At 40.2% G+C, this 11341-nt stretch overlaps 2 protein-coding genes across 5 annotated transcripts; both read right to left on the reverse strand.

The window, feature by feature from the left end:
- Positions 1-19: 19 nt before the first annotated feature.
- Positions 20-8199, reverse strand: mbd3b (methyl-CpG binding domain protein 3b). 4 transcript variants are annotated; one of them, XM_071487540.1, is made up of 8 exons: positions 8049-8114; positions 5117-5185; positions 4286-4445; positions 2842-2979; positions 2665-2755; positions 2292-2469; positions 1587-1739; positions 20-1353 (listed from the first exon to the last, which is right to left on the reverse strand). In XM_071487540.1, the coding sequence occupies exons 1-7, from the start codon at positions 8060-8062 to the stop codon at positions 1592-1594; spliced, it is 798 nt and encodes a 265-aa protein (XP_071343641.1). In that variant the 5' UTR covers positions 8063-8114; the 3' UTR covers positions 20-1353; positions 1587-1591. The 4 variants fall into 4 exon arrangements, with proteins under 4 accessions (XP_071343641.1, XP_071343642.1, XP_071343640.1 ...); XM_071487541.1 differs by lacking the exon at positions 5117-5185 and having other exon boundaries at positions 8049-8199; XM_071487539.1 differs by lacking the exons at positions 5117-5185; positions 8049-8114 and adding an exon at positions 5512-5821.
- A 421-nt stretch (positions 8200-8620) lies between these two features.
- LOC139626959 (cytochrome b-c1 complex subunit 10-like) lies at positions 8621-11143 on the reverse strand. Its single transcript, XM_071487543.1, has 3 exons — positions 10985-11143; positions 9836-9977; positions 8621-8801 (listed from the first exon to the last, which is right to left on the reverse strand). Exons 1-2 carry the CDS (start codon positions 11044-11046, stop codon positions 9857-9859), a joined length of 183 nt encoding a protein of 60 aa, XP_071343644.1. The 5' UTR covers positions 11047-11143; the 3' UTR covers positions 8621-8801; positions 9836-9856.
- Positions 11144-11341: the final 198 nt, after the last annotated feature.

The following is an 11341-nucleotide window of genomic DNA, read 5'->3' on the forward strand; positions in this document are numbered from 1 at the left end:
AAAAACAACTAGCAGAAGACTGAGTGACATACTGACTCGTTTTAATAAGTAATACAATCAAATTCATTTCAGCAATCAGCCTGCTGATAGAGAAGGGAATTTAATGATGTGAAAGACATTATTCACCATCAAAGCTCAACATACAGGGATAAAAAAAAATTATTATTATTCTTCCTCAAATGAACAAATGAAAAGACATGAAAACTAAATCTTAACTGTCATTTGCTGTGTCACCAATTTTGTGCGTGGGTTTACGAGGAGGCAGCATGTGTGTGGTAACATTGACACATTTAAAAAAAATAAAAATAAACTATGGACTGAAGCTGTGACAGAAACAAAGCCTTGGCACTAAAAAGCAATGTTTCACAACATCAGTAAGCACCTATATAATGATGACGAGTTACAAACAGTAACAGTTGTACAATAGAAAGAGGTTTCAAGTCATTTCTTTTCCACTGTGCTCAGCCCCATAACATGTACTTTTTTACTTTTCACATACAGACAAAAGTCAACAACCTTAACGCCTTTCAAAATGACATGTCTCCTCTTTGGTCAATACTGCACATGACTCACAGGGTAACACAGCTGACATGAAAGATAATATTTCCTTGAAATTACAACAATAAAAAGTTGACTCAGTCCTCTGCAATGGATGTACATGAGCTTCAAACCACACCATCTGCATTAGTAATATCAGCAGCCTGCAGGTTGGCCCTGAAGCTGATTCAAATGAGTTCGACTCAATGTCATAAAACCTCAACTGGTTCCACCAGGAAAGGGAAGTCTGTGTGTTTTGTCTAACTACTCATGGAGTGCACCATAAAAAAAAAATAAATAAAAAAAATCAGGACAGAGACATGTCAAAAATACAAAACATTCATTTCCAATCTGCCCAAAACAAAAGAGCACCCAAATTGACTTTTTGCTGACATAAAATGTTTGGATTTGACATGATTGTCGCAAAAAATACAAACCCATTCAAAGCCTTTTAGTAAAAAACACGCTCATCATCAAACACTGAATTTGACACACTGTAGATAAGTTATTTTAATGTTTGCAAGTTCATTTCATGTCATTTGTTACGAGAATTAAAAAAAAAAAAAAACAACTTTAGTCATAAATCAACTTTCTGAGTCATTTCATAGGTATTGAAGTCCCATCCAGTGGAGTTAAAGTTGAATGGACGCATTAGAGACTCAGGTCTTTCGGTTGTACTGGTGTAGGTCAGGTTTAGGTTGAAACTGGATGCAGATACTGGGGGACAGTTCTTCTGGGCTGGACTGGTGTAGGGCTCCTACTGCTCATGGTCATGTGTGCGCGCAGACGTTGAACAAACCTAGACTTTACAAAACCCTACAGGAGAAGAGATCAACGATTAGTTCTTTGGGTTGCATTTCAAACTACTTCATTTCATTTGTTCATGCAAATAGCTTGAAACTGCTACAAACTGGAAAGAGCAGGAGACATTATTTACCAGTTAAATTTGAGGTTTGTTTTCTCTGTGAGCCACAGGTGGCATAGAATTATAAACTATAAATTCATTTTCTAAGACATTTGTTGATTTCCTTTATTGTCCCCCAACCAACCTATGCTATACGCTCTCCATGTCTTCACTGCCGTTGCCCTCCTCCTTCAGAGCCTCCCCTTCATTGGCAGCCTCCTCAACATGGGCCAACATATCAGCCATCAGTGCCTCCTCCAGCCTTTTCCTCACACTGTACACCAGCTCCTCCTGTTTCCTACACATAAACACAACAGGAAGCTGTTACAGTTGGCAGTTACAGATGCCTATAACAGCCACTGAATCAGCACAGAACAGATGGTGTATCTTTTTTTTTTTTTTTTGTACAAAGAGCAGGGTCACTTATTGTTGACTGTGGAAATTTTCAACAGACTCAACTCGTTTTTATCTTTGGGCAAATAAAAGATGAACCAACTGGCAGCTTCATTATTTCTCTGCCTTTTATTAGTTGTTATAGTGCTTTAGCAAATTAAATACAAGTAAATATCACAAGAACTGGTTAAACAGATAATAGATATGACATTACTCAAACTGTCTGAGCAGTTATTTCCTGTGAGCAGTTATTTCCACAGTAAAGATCTGAGCGAGATTTGGAACACATCTGTTTCACAGGCACATGTCCCAACAAGGTGCAAAAACTGGTTTGAAAGTTTGGATCTGACTTTTTTGTTTTTTTTAATATTGGCTCAAGCAATTCACAATCAGAACCTAACAGTTAAAAAAAAAACTACTGGTTGTCCATGTGTGGCAATGTTCAGTGTTCACCCACCTGATGTCCTCATCAGTGACTATAAAAGCCTTGCACAGCGGCTGTGCCGTGTTGAGCCACACGCCCGGGTTCTTCTCCACAGCTGCAGACAGTTGGCCAGTGATGGGAGCAGCGCTTGTGTGGAGGGCGCTCGCAATGGCCGATAAGAGAGTCTTGTCTGTGCAGCCTGGACCAACGCCTGAGGGGCCGACAGGGTGGTTATTAGACATTTTTTTAAGAAACATCAAACTTGTAATTGCACTTAGGTTTAGTTATATATATTTTTTTTTTTTAAATGTAAAAGGTGCTGCTGAGAAATACTGCCATGACAAAAGAAAACAAAAACAAAAAGAAAATAAATTCAATAAAAATCAATGTTACACTGGTGCATCACCTTGCAGGCCTTTAGGCAGTTCCATTGTTTTCACCAGCTCCTCTGCAATGTCATAAGCATTCAGACCGCTGAGTTTCTTCTCCCAGAATAGCTGTGGGGGAAAAAAGTTATTGTATCAGATAACATGTGTTTCAGGTTTGTGTGGGACGTTAACGGTTATAGGCAGAGGCTGTTTACCTGTCTGGGCTGGTCGACAGCTTTCTGAGGATCCGTCTTTACTTTGTTGTTGGGATGGTTGGTAACCTTGGTAACAGGCTGCTTAAAGATGGAGGCTGTTTGTCTAACTGGCAATGATGTGTTCAAGTCAGGTTTGCCCTTAAAAACGAAAGACACGCAGGGAGGATGAGACCAGGGTGGATGGGAGAGAAAGGTCAGTACATGAGGTTATGTATGTCACAATTATTAAAGCCTTTATTTAAAGATGTCGTCTCATTGAGATCAGGATCTCTTTTTTAAGAGAAACCCGTGTAGAAAAATATACATATCAAGTTCATGCATAGACAGACGCACAGAAATTCACAGGCATTAATGTAATGTAAGGGGACATGTATGTTATTCAGAGGATTACGCAGTTTCTACAGGCCTGCTGTATGTCAGTGCTCGAGAGTTTACTGAACTGATCTGGTGTAAAAAATCAAGTCTGAAAGGAGAAAGAAATAACTTTACAGTTGCTGTCTTTTGTCAGCACAGTGCCACCTGCTGCGCTGGTGAAATACAAATCAAAACAAATGTAATCAGCTGTTATATACGGTTATTCATTGAACTATTTATGAAAGGCTCACCTGAGACTCATTGTGTATTAGAAAAACTTGCAAATGGACATTCAATTTCAATTTAGTAAGGCAAGGATTAAGAACGAACTATTTCCATACCAGATAAACCCTCTCCTACAGTAGAGCTTCTCCGGCTCTGAAGGTTTTTGCCAAATAAATACTTCATCAGCTCAGCAGTTTTCTCCCTTATCTAATCTGCATGGACATTCAGATGGATTTGATTCCCACTGACTGTCTGATAAGAGGTTACATTTATATTAAAGGCACAATAAACTCTTGGCACATGCTTAACATTTGCGTTGAACAAATGTTTTTGAAGAAACCTGCCACCAAAATTTCAACTCCAACACTAAATGTCTGGTTCTCATCTACACTGAACATTTATATGAGCGTGCGTCACCTGTAGAGCTTTAACACAGTCGGTGCAACCTGCAAAGAAACTTTTTCTGCAGGTTGCACCGCCTACCTCATTCACCTCTCCCTGTATTATAGACACTCGATGTTTTACTCTATAATGAGCGGTAAAGTGAGATTTCAGACCCAAATTAATCATCATTTTGTTTCATCACCGTCACAGATGATTAATTTGGGTCTGAAATCTCACTTTACCGCTACGTGACTGTAATTTTATTTGCATCTTTTAAGTGTGAAATATCGCACAGCAGGTACATGTTATGGACACTATGAGTTTTATGGGCACTACATGGTACTGATGTTGAAATAAAAAGTCAACAGCAAATATAATGCACGGTATAGTAAACAGTGTAAGTTGGACAAAACTTCAGTGTCCTGGCCACCATCAGTTGTGACTGTCAGTGGGCTGGCCGCCTGAGTCTGTTTCCTCTCACCTTGTTCTGGTTGTTGTTATCGTATCGCAGTCTCTGACGGTTCTTGTTCAGCTTGCTCATAAGCATCTTCCCTGTGCGGAAATCGAAGGAGCTGAGGTCCATCTGGTTACCAAGGTAACGGGCCAGCTGAGGCTTGCTCCGAAACTTCTTCCCAGACGGACTAGCGGGTGGAGGCAGTGGTAGGACATGAGAAACCACTATATTAATATCACCAGGCCAGAACAGAGGATGTCAACACCGAAAACTGATCAGCGGTGAAGGCAGAGATACAAAGCGGACAGGTCACATTTCAAAACACGTACACAGCAGACAGAAAAGTACCAACGAGGACCACAACATGCAACAAGTCAAGGGCAAACAGTGGCAGAGCACATTCAAATGAGAAATGATGCTGAAATCACATTACTTTGTGAAATGGGTGCAATCTTTGATGATTTCTTGACTTAAGCCCTGGTGTCTATTAAAAGCTGAGCACATCTTTAGTAGAATGAGGAGCAGCTATACATATATATATATATATATATATATATATATATATATATATATATATATATATATATATTAAACATATTCAACAACATTGCATGTGCAGGTCTAAGAAATAGCCTCTGAGGATCAGTGAAGACAATGTAAACATGGAAATACTAACACTTGATCAAATGTTTCGTGATGGAAACATTGCAGCTCCACTTGAGGGAACAACAGTATCTTTAGACTGAGCAATGACCAACAAAGGCACAACTGTGGGTGGATACGTGCTAGTAACTCATGCAAATGTATCTTACATCACACACCACAGTTCACACCAGTATGATTGTACAGTTAGCCTACCACAAACTATACAACCGACCCGCCTCCCCCCTCTCTTGCCTCTGTTCCTCATCTTGCTCTTCTCCTCTGCTAAATGAAAACAAACCTGCCGTTGTTGATTCACTTCAATGGCAAATAAAGAGTTTAAACCGAGGTAACACTGTGTTTTATTCACCCAAGGCCTCGCCAGGCGTGAGCTGCTGCTACCACCACTAGCCTGCACGGTCGGACGGGCTCCTTATCCCAACAACTGTGAGAGGAGCCGGCCTGGCTGGCCTTGTTGGCCCCCTCCCCTCCCTCCCACTTCCCATCCCAAACTTTATACCGACCGCCGTCCCCACACCCCCCCACTTATTATCCTCCAACTCGTGTCTTGTGCACCCAGAAGTTTTGCAAGCCCCTCGTTGTGTCAGTACCTAAAATAATAGACATCGCTTTTTCCAGCGGACAAACCCGACTTTCTGGTCACTTCTTCCATTTTCCAGCCCTTGGGGAGAGCAGTGCAATCCCATCTTTTCTTCTCCATTTCCAAGCGAGTAGCTAATAAATCCACTAAAAGTTAGTGCGAATAAGCGGACTGGTTTGAGGAAATGTGTCGATTTTTGTACGGCAGGCCTCTCGCTTCTTACGCTTTTGTTTCGACCATATTACTACATGCGTCCTCTGTAATGGGATCTCCCGGCTGCTCACAACATCTCATCTCTTTGTCGTCGCGCAGATCGCTCCGCCTCGGACCTCAGCCGCACCACTACCTGCTCCTCTCGCCGGGGCAAGAGGGCTACATCCGCAAGGAAAACATAGGACGGCGCGGCTAAGTCAAGACGCCGAGAGGCAGTCGGGACACGACAGGAAGTTAAGGAATTATGACTTCAGAGTAAAAGCGCAAATTAGTCTGAGAGTAAACCACGCAGTCTGTGAAGTGAAGGCATCAGTTGTGGCAGAGGTAAAAAAAAAAATAAAAGTTTGATTTGTCCAGTTTGGTCTGAAGTCTCAGGACAAAATCAAGACCTCAGTCAAGCCCCGGGGCTTTTCAAATTTCAAAACAGAAAAGCAAATCATGAATATATTGTTTCATTATTCTATTTTAGGATCTCCAACTTATAAAGATCTATTAAGATATAATAAAATAAGATAAGACAGATGAGATGAGAAATACACAATTTGCAGTGCAATAAACAGGCAGGAAACAGGTATATGTTGTTGCTGTTGTCTTTTGGCTGCTTCCATGGGGGGTTGCCACAGAGGATCACCATCTGCATATTTGATTTGGCATAGGTTTTATGGCAGATGCTTTTCCTGACCAACCTGGGTTAAGGTGAGCCATGGACTGAACAACCAACCCAGTGATCAGCAGCCAACCTGCTCTGCCGCCTAAGCCATGCCCCCCAAGAAAATAGATAAATAACTATTTCAGTTAAAAAACACACCACAATAAAAAAAGTTATTAAATAACATTCAAAAACAATACACATTATTTATAGCACTTAGGTTATATACATAATTTCTGTGTTATGCAGATATTTCTGTGTAAAAGTAATGAGTCTAGTTGTGTAACTTGTGGCTTGCACATTATTGTTTTGTATGTCCTGTCATTTTTACAGACTCAGATTAATCTTAAAGTTACTAACTTACCTCATACAAAAGTTTTATAACAAACAATGCTGCAGAAAAAATGTAATAACTATATAAAATCATAAGGGGATGATAAAAACAGAATTTCAGCTCTAATAAATTAATGTCATGCCATTTTCATTAAATTAGATTATATTAATCAGATAATTGTATAAAGTCATCAATTTACCATCTTCCTGAATTACAACAGTTTAAGGTAATTCTATAAGACTACTTACATAATTCAATATCTATATTTAATCCAGCTCTGGTTGATAGTGAAGTATCATATGTTCTGTGGTAACTCTTTGAAACCTTAACTCATTTCCCACTTTCCAGCTTTAGTTGTTAACTGCATGTCACAGTCCTCATGTTGATTTTAACAAAACTTTGAATATGGTTTGAAGTTTTTTTTTTTTTTTTCCCCACCTAAGCTTCTTAGTTATTTCAAACCATTGGGTTGTGAAAGTTAATCTTCTTGGACAACAGGGTGGAGTCAGGCTTAGGTGACTCCCGTGGTGGCACGCCAACGTTTAAGACCCATTTTGGTTTTTAGTCTTTTGTTTTGAAGTGTTTTACCGGCAGTGTTGCTTTATAATCGGTCTCTCTTACCGCTGAGTGCGAGCTCCACAGCAGCGTTAACCTATGGGAAACATAAACCAGGCTGCTGCTGCCAGTGGACCCTGGACAGTAACAACGCAGATGCAGTGACAACAACCATAGACGCGGCCGGGTAATGAAATCCAGCGGCTGCAGGGAAATAAAGGCTCAAACTTGCAGCATACAGTAAAATGTGAACGTATCATGTAAGCTACGTGAAACTGAGCCATTTCACCACGACAATGCCCACCGTTGTCATCCAGCGGACTTGGAGCCGGCTTTTATGAATGAACAAAGTAGACCTCATCGAATAAACAGACACCATTTTTTAAAAAAAAAAAAAAAAAAAGCATGTCACATATTCTCAGAGCCTCTGTGTATTTAACAACCATGCAGGCGGAAAAAAAACATGATCTGCTTTGTAAGATTAAAATCTATGTCGAAACAGCACAGGGCGCACAGTCGACGCACTGTGCCGATTTCATGCTTAATTCAACATTAGCTGCGAATATCAAGGAAATCAAACCGTACAACGCAGTGATGCTAGAGAAAAGACCGACATCCTGGCTGAAGACCTCAGCGTTGCTATTTGCAAATGCGAGACCACCGAGTGCATTTGCCCAGTCGATGGTAAACATACTTTACACATGTATTATGAAAACGACATACGGCCAATAACGCGCTACAGTTGTAATTAACAGCCTGGTCGGTGGTTTTATTGCCCTTCAGATGAGGTACTTACTCGTTTTTATCCATCTTGAAGACTCTATCTCGCTTTCTCCCTCTCGCTATGTTAAATCCCTTCTCCCCTCTCCTCTCAGTCCCCTCCCCCTTCGATGGGAGAAATGAAAGACATTATCCACGCAAATTTCGCAGTCTGGCTGATAAAACGAGTCTAATGTCTGGCCCGAAACCGGCGCATTGTTACCGTGCAGCTGGGCCTGTAACACTTTTGTGAATATTTGTGAGCCAGCACTCATTATGAGTTATATCATCAGAGACTTGTCATATGCATCCTCTGGAGTACATTTTTATTTTCAAACTACTTTAACAGTAGAAATAGTCACGGGCACTTGGCAAACATCACATCTGCAATCACAACTGCCTCATGCAACAGAAGGCTTTAATATGTACAGTTATATTATATATAGGCTATATATATATATATATATATATATATATATATATATTGCATATATACTGAACTTGCATATGAAGCATTAAACACAAAAGGCATTTAAAAGAAAAACCTCTCACCAAAATGTTTAAACACATTGTAGTTGGAAATGTGCAGAAAAAAAAATGGAGACAAAGTTCAAATTAAAGATTTATTCACATTAAATAATACTGGATCAAAAACAGCATTCATACATAGTGCATCCTGAAGTCCAAACTCCTAACAAGCCCTCAGTGACTGATTGTTGAGCCAGGGCATCCCACTTAAGTTTGCGTTGTGCAAGTAATCCACCCACGTGCCCATCCCCAAGCTCTGGTCCTGCAGGCAGACACACAGCCCATTCATTAGTAAAAATGCACATAACCACATCTGTTTGAATGCATGAGAAGCACATCCTTCCTCTCTCTCAGACTGGTAACCTGTTTCCTGTCTGACACAAGTGAATTTCTGACATTACCATATCCTAATAGTGGTTTCAGGGTGGTGACGATTGGAGTGGCAGAGTGTGGAGGACAAAGGTCTGTTAATATTAACAGGGCTGGATAATATCTATATAATATTAGTAGCATGAATTCAGAATGGATATCATGGATATTGTCAGGGATTTAGGTTTCAATTCTTGTACAATAATACCAATATTATACTTGATTATTCATTCATTTATTCATTATCTATACTGCTTATCCCTACAGGGTCGCAAGGGGGCTTGGGCCAATCCCAGCTGTGAGTGGTCGAGGGCGGAGTACACCCTGGACAGGACGCCAATCTATCACAGGGCTGACACATAGAGACAAACAACTATTCACAATCACATTCACTATTAACCTAATGTGCATGTCTTTGGACTGTGGGAGAAATTAAAATTAAATTTAAAATTCTAATGATGTACACAGTCAAAAATATCTTAATTAATTATTTCATAATCAAGGTCTAATTGCTACATCACGAAAAATACATCACACTTGAAATCTGACGGTCCAGTTCTGCTAAATACATAACATTTCTAAAGCTTTGTTTTTGCCATAAACTGACTAATTTTTTATTTTAAAACCAGTCTGACCCCTTTGTGAAGCCTTGGGTTAGACAGAAGGACAAAGCCTTGTGGGTGCATGAGTAGAGTTTCCAACAAACTGCCAGGTGTAAGCAAGGCAGTGACAAAAAATAAACCATGACTTAGACTTTATTTGAACATTCAGGGCAAACACCTGGCATAGCCTACACCTGTCTGCTTCTTATCAGGAGTACATGGGTGTGGCTAAAGCTAATCAACAATCCAACTGAACATTACAAACAAAGTGTGTGGAAGAAAGCTCAGTTACAATATGTGCCTGTTACAAGCACAATTCACTCACATTTTAGAGTTGTGTGAGACTTTACTCATCCTTGTTGAACTTCCCTTTAATGTATGGCACATAGTCTAACACTAATCGCCAGTCTGTGAAGTAAACGAGTGTCACTCCGCCCACTGTTCCCCAGGCGGCCAAGTTTGGTACCCTAAATGGAAGAGGAAAAAAAGAAAAAAATCAATGGCATTTGTAAATGAAACAGAAATGTAACAATGACACAATCAGTCCACTGCAATACACATACATCAACAGCAACTTGGACAATGATGATCTTTGTCAGGACAACAACCAAATTCATTTTCTGAAGATCTGTGTAATGCAGCAGTTTGAACAACAGATTTCATTTTGCATAGACAGTGGTGGCAATTATCATCAATTAAGTTCATTTTGTTTGTGATTACTGATGACAAGAATCGAAGGAGTTAACTTGAACTCGGGTTAAAGTGAAATATCTATCCATGCACTCAAAAAATGATTAATAACTTTTCATAAATTACTGATTGATCAAAGGATCAATTAATAAGTCAACTGACAGAAAGAAAGGCTCTAAGTTGGTACTCATTTTTATTTAATAGCTAATCAACATATTTCTGGATTATACATAACCTTTATACATTTCTGGCCAGCAGTGGATTCCCTGTATCTTACAAGGTCAAAGATATTGCTGTGCACTCAGTATATTTCTACTAAAACAAACAGCTGTCAAGAGGTCACTGTGAGGCAAACTATGATAAACACACACATCTTTACACACGAACTGAACTCTAGAAATACTCATGAGTAAACTCTGGGATAGGCCCCACTACATGTTAGCAAAGGAACGTATGGCTATTTAAATCACTTCAGTCTCCAAATATTACAATGGTTTTGATATGGTTAATTAGCAGTTAATCAGCAGATCTGAAATGGCTGTGACTGACACACATCTGTTCGCCTCCTTCCCTGTCCAGTTAACTCGGTCAGAGGACGATGCTAACTAGCCCGGCTAGCTCAGCCAACAGGAAATAGACGCGCAGGCTAAGCTAATGTTGGCTAGCGAACCGGAGGGTCACACATAAGGACACGGAGACGTCGACAGATTCATTTTTAAGCAACAAAACGACTCAAAAATAGTTTCCAGTACCATACTCCACCTCTGCTATTGACTTGACTCACCAGGCCCTCAGAATAGAAACATACTTGGCACCGACGAACTTATTAAGTATTTTCTGGACCATCCTGACCTCCTTTTGGTTGTTGTTCTTTACTCCATGCAATGTTGTTTCGCTGATGGCTGTTAAGGACCCTGGGCTGCCTCTTCTTACGCCTGATAGAAATAAACAACGGCCTGCACTGGCTGCAAGAGCAGCTCAGGGTCGCGTCAGGCCACAACCTCGAAAGGTCTCCGTTTACAGTAAATGATTTGAAGAATCTGTGTGCTCTGCCTTTGACAACCATCAAGCTATGATTGATACTCGAGTCCTGCGCTTACCGACGCTGTGAAATAAATAGTATTAGCTGTTATCTTGCCTT

This window comes from Trachinotus anak, unplaced genomic scaffold, assembly GCF_046630095.1.
Source record: "Trachinotus anak isolate AG129_WGS33_773 ecotype Australia unplaced genomic scaffold, CSIRO_AGI_Tana_v1 ptg000010l, whole genome shotgun sequence".
Taxonomy (NCBI): domain Eukaryota; kingdom Metazoa; phylum Chordata; class Actinopteri; order Carangiformes; family Carangidae; genus Trachinotus; species Trachinotus anak.

Excerpts from the sequence above, each read along its gene's own strand:
- mbd3b (XM_071487539.1), bottom strand. The coding sequence starts at position 5,621 with ATGGAGAAGAAAAGATGGGATTGCACTGCTCTCCCCAAGGGCTGGAAA. Across the intron at positions 2,980-4,285 it reads ATAACAACAACCAGAACAAG|GGCAAACCTGACTTGAACAC; the intron begins GTGAGAGGAAAC and ends TTCGTTTTTAAG. Across the intron at positions 2,756-2,841 it reads CTGTCGACCAGCCCAGACAG|CTATTCTGGGAGAAGAAACT; the intron begins GTAAACAGCCTC and ends TTTCCCCCACAG.
- LOC139626959 (XM_071487543.1), bottom strand. The coding sequence starts at position 11,046 with ATGGTCCAGAAAATACTTAATAAGTTCGTCGGTGCCAAGTATGTTTCT. Across the intron at positions 9,978-10,984 it reads GTTTCTATTCTGAGGGCCTG|GGTACCAAACTTGGCCGCCT; the intron begins GTGAGTCAAGTC and ends TCTTCCATTTAG.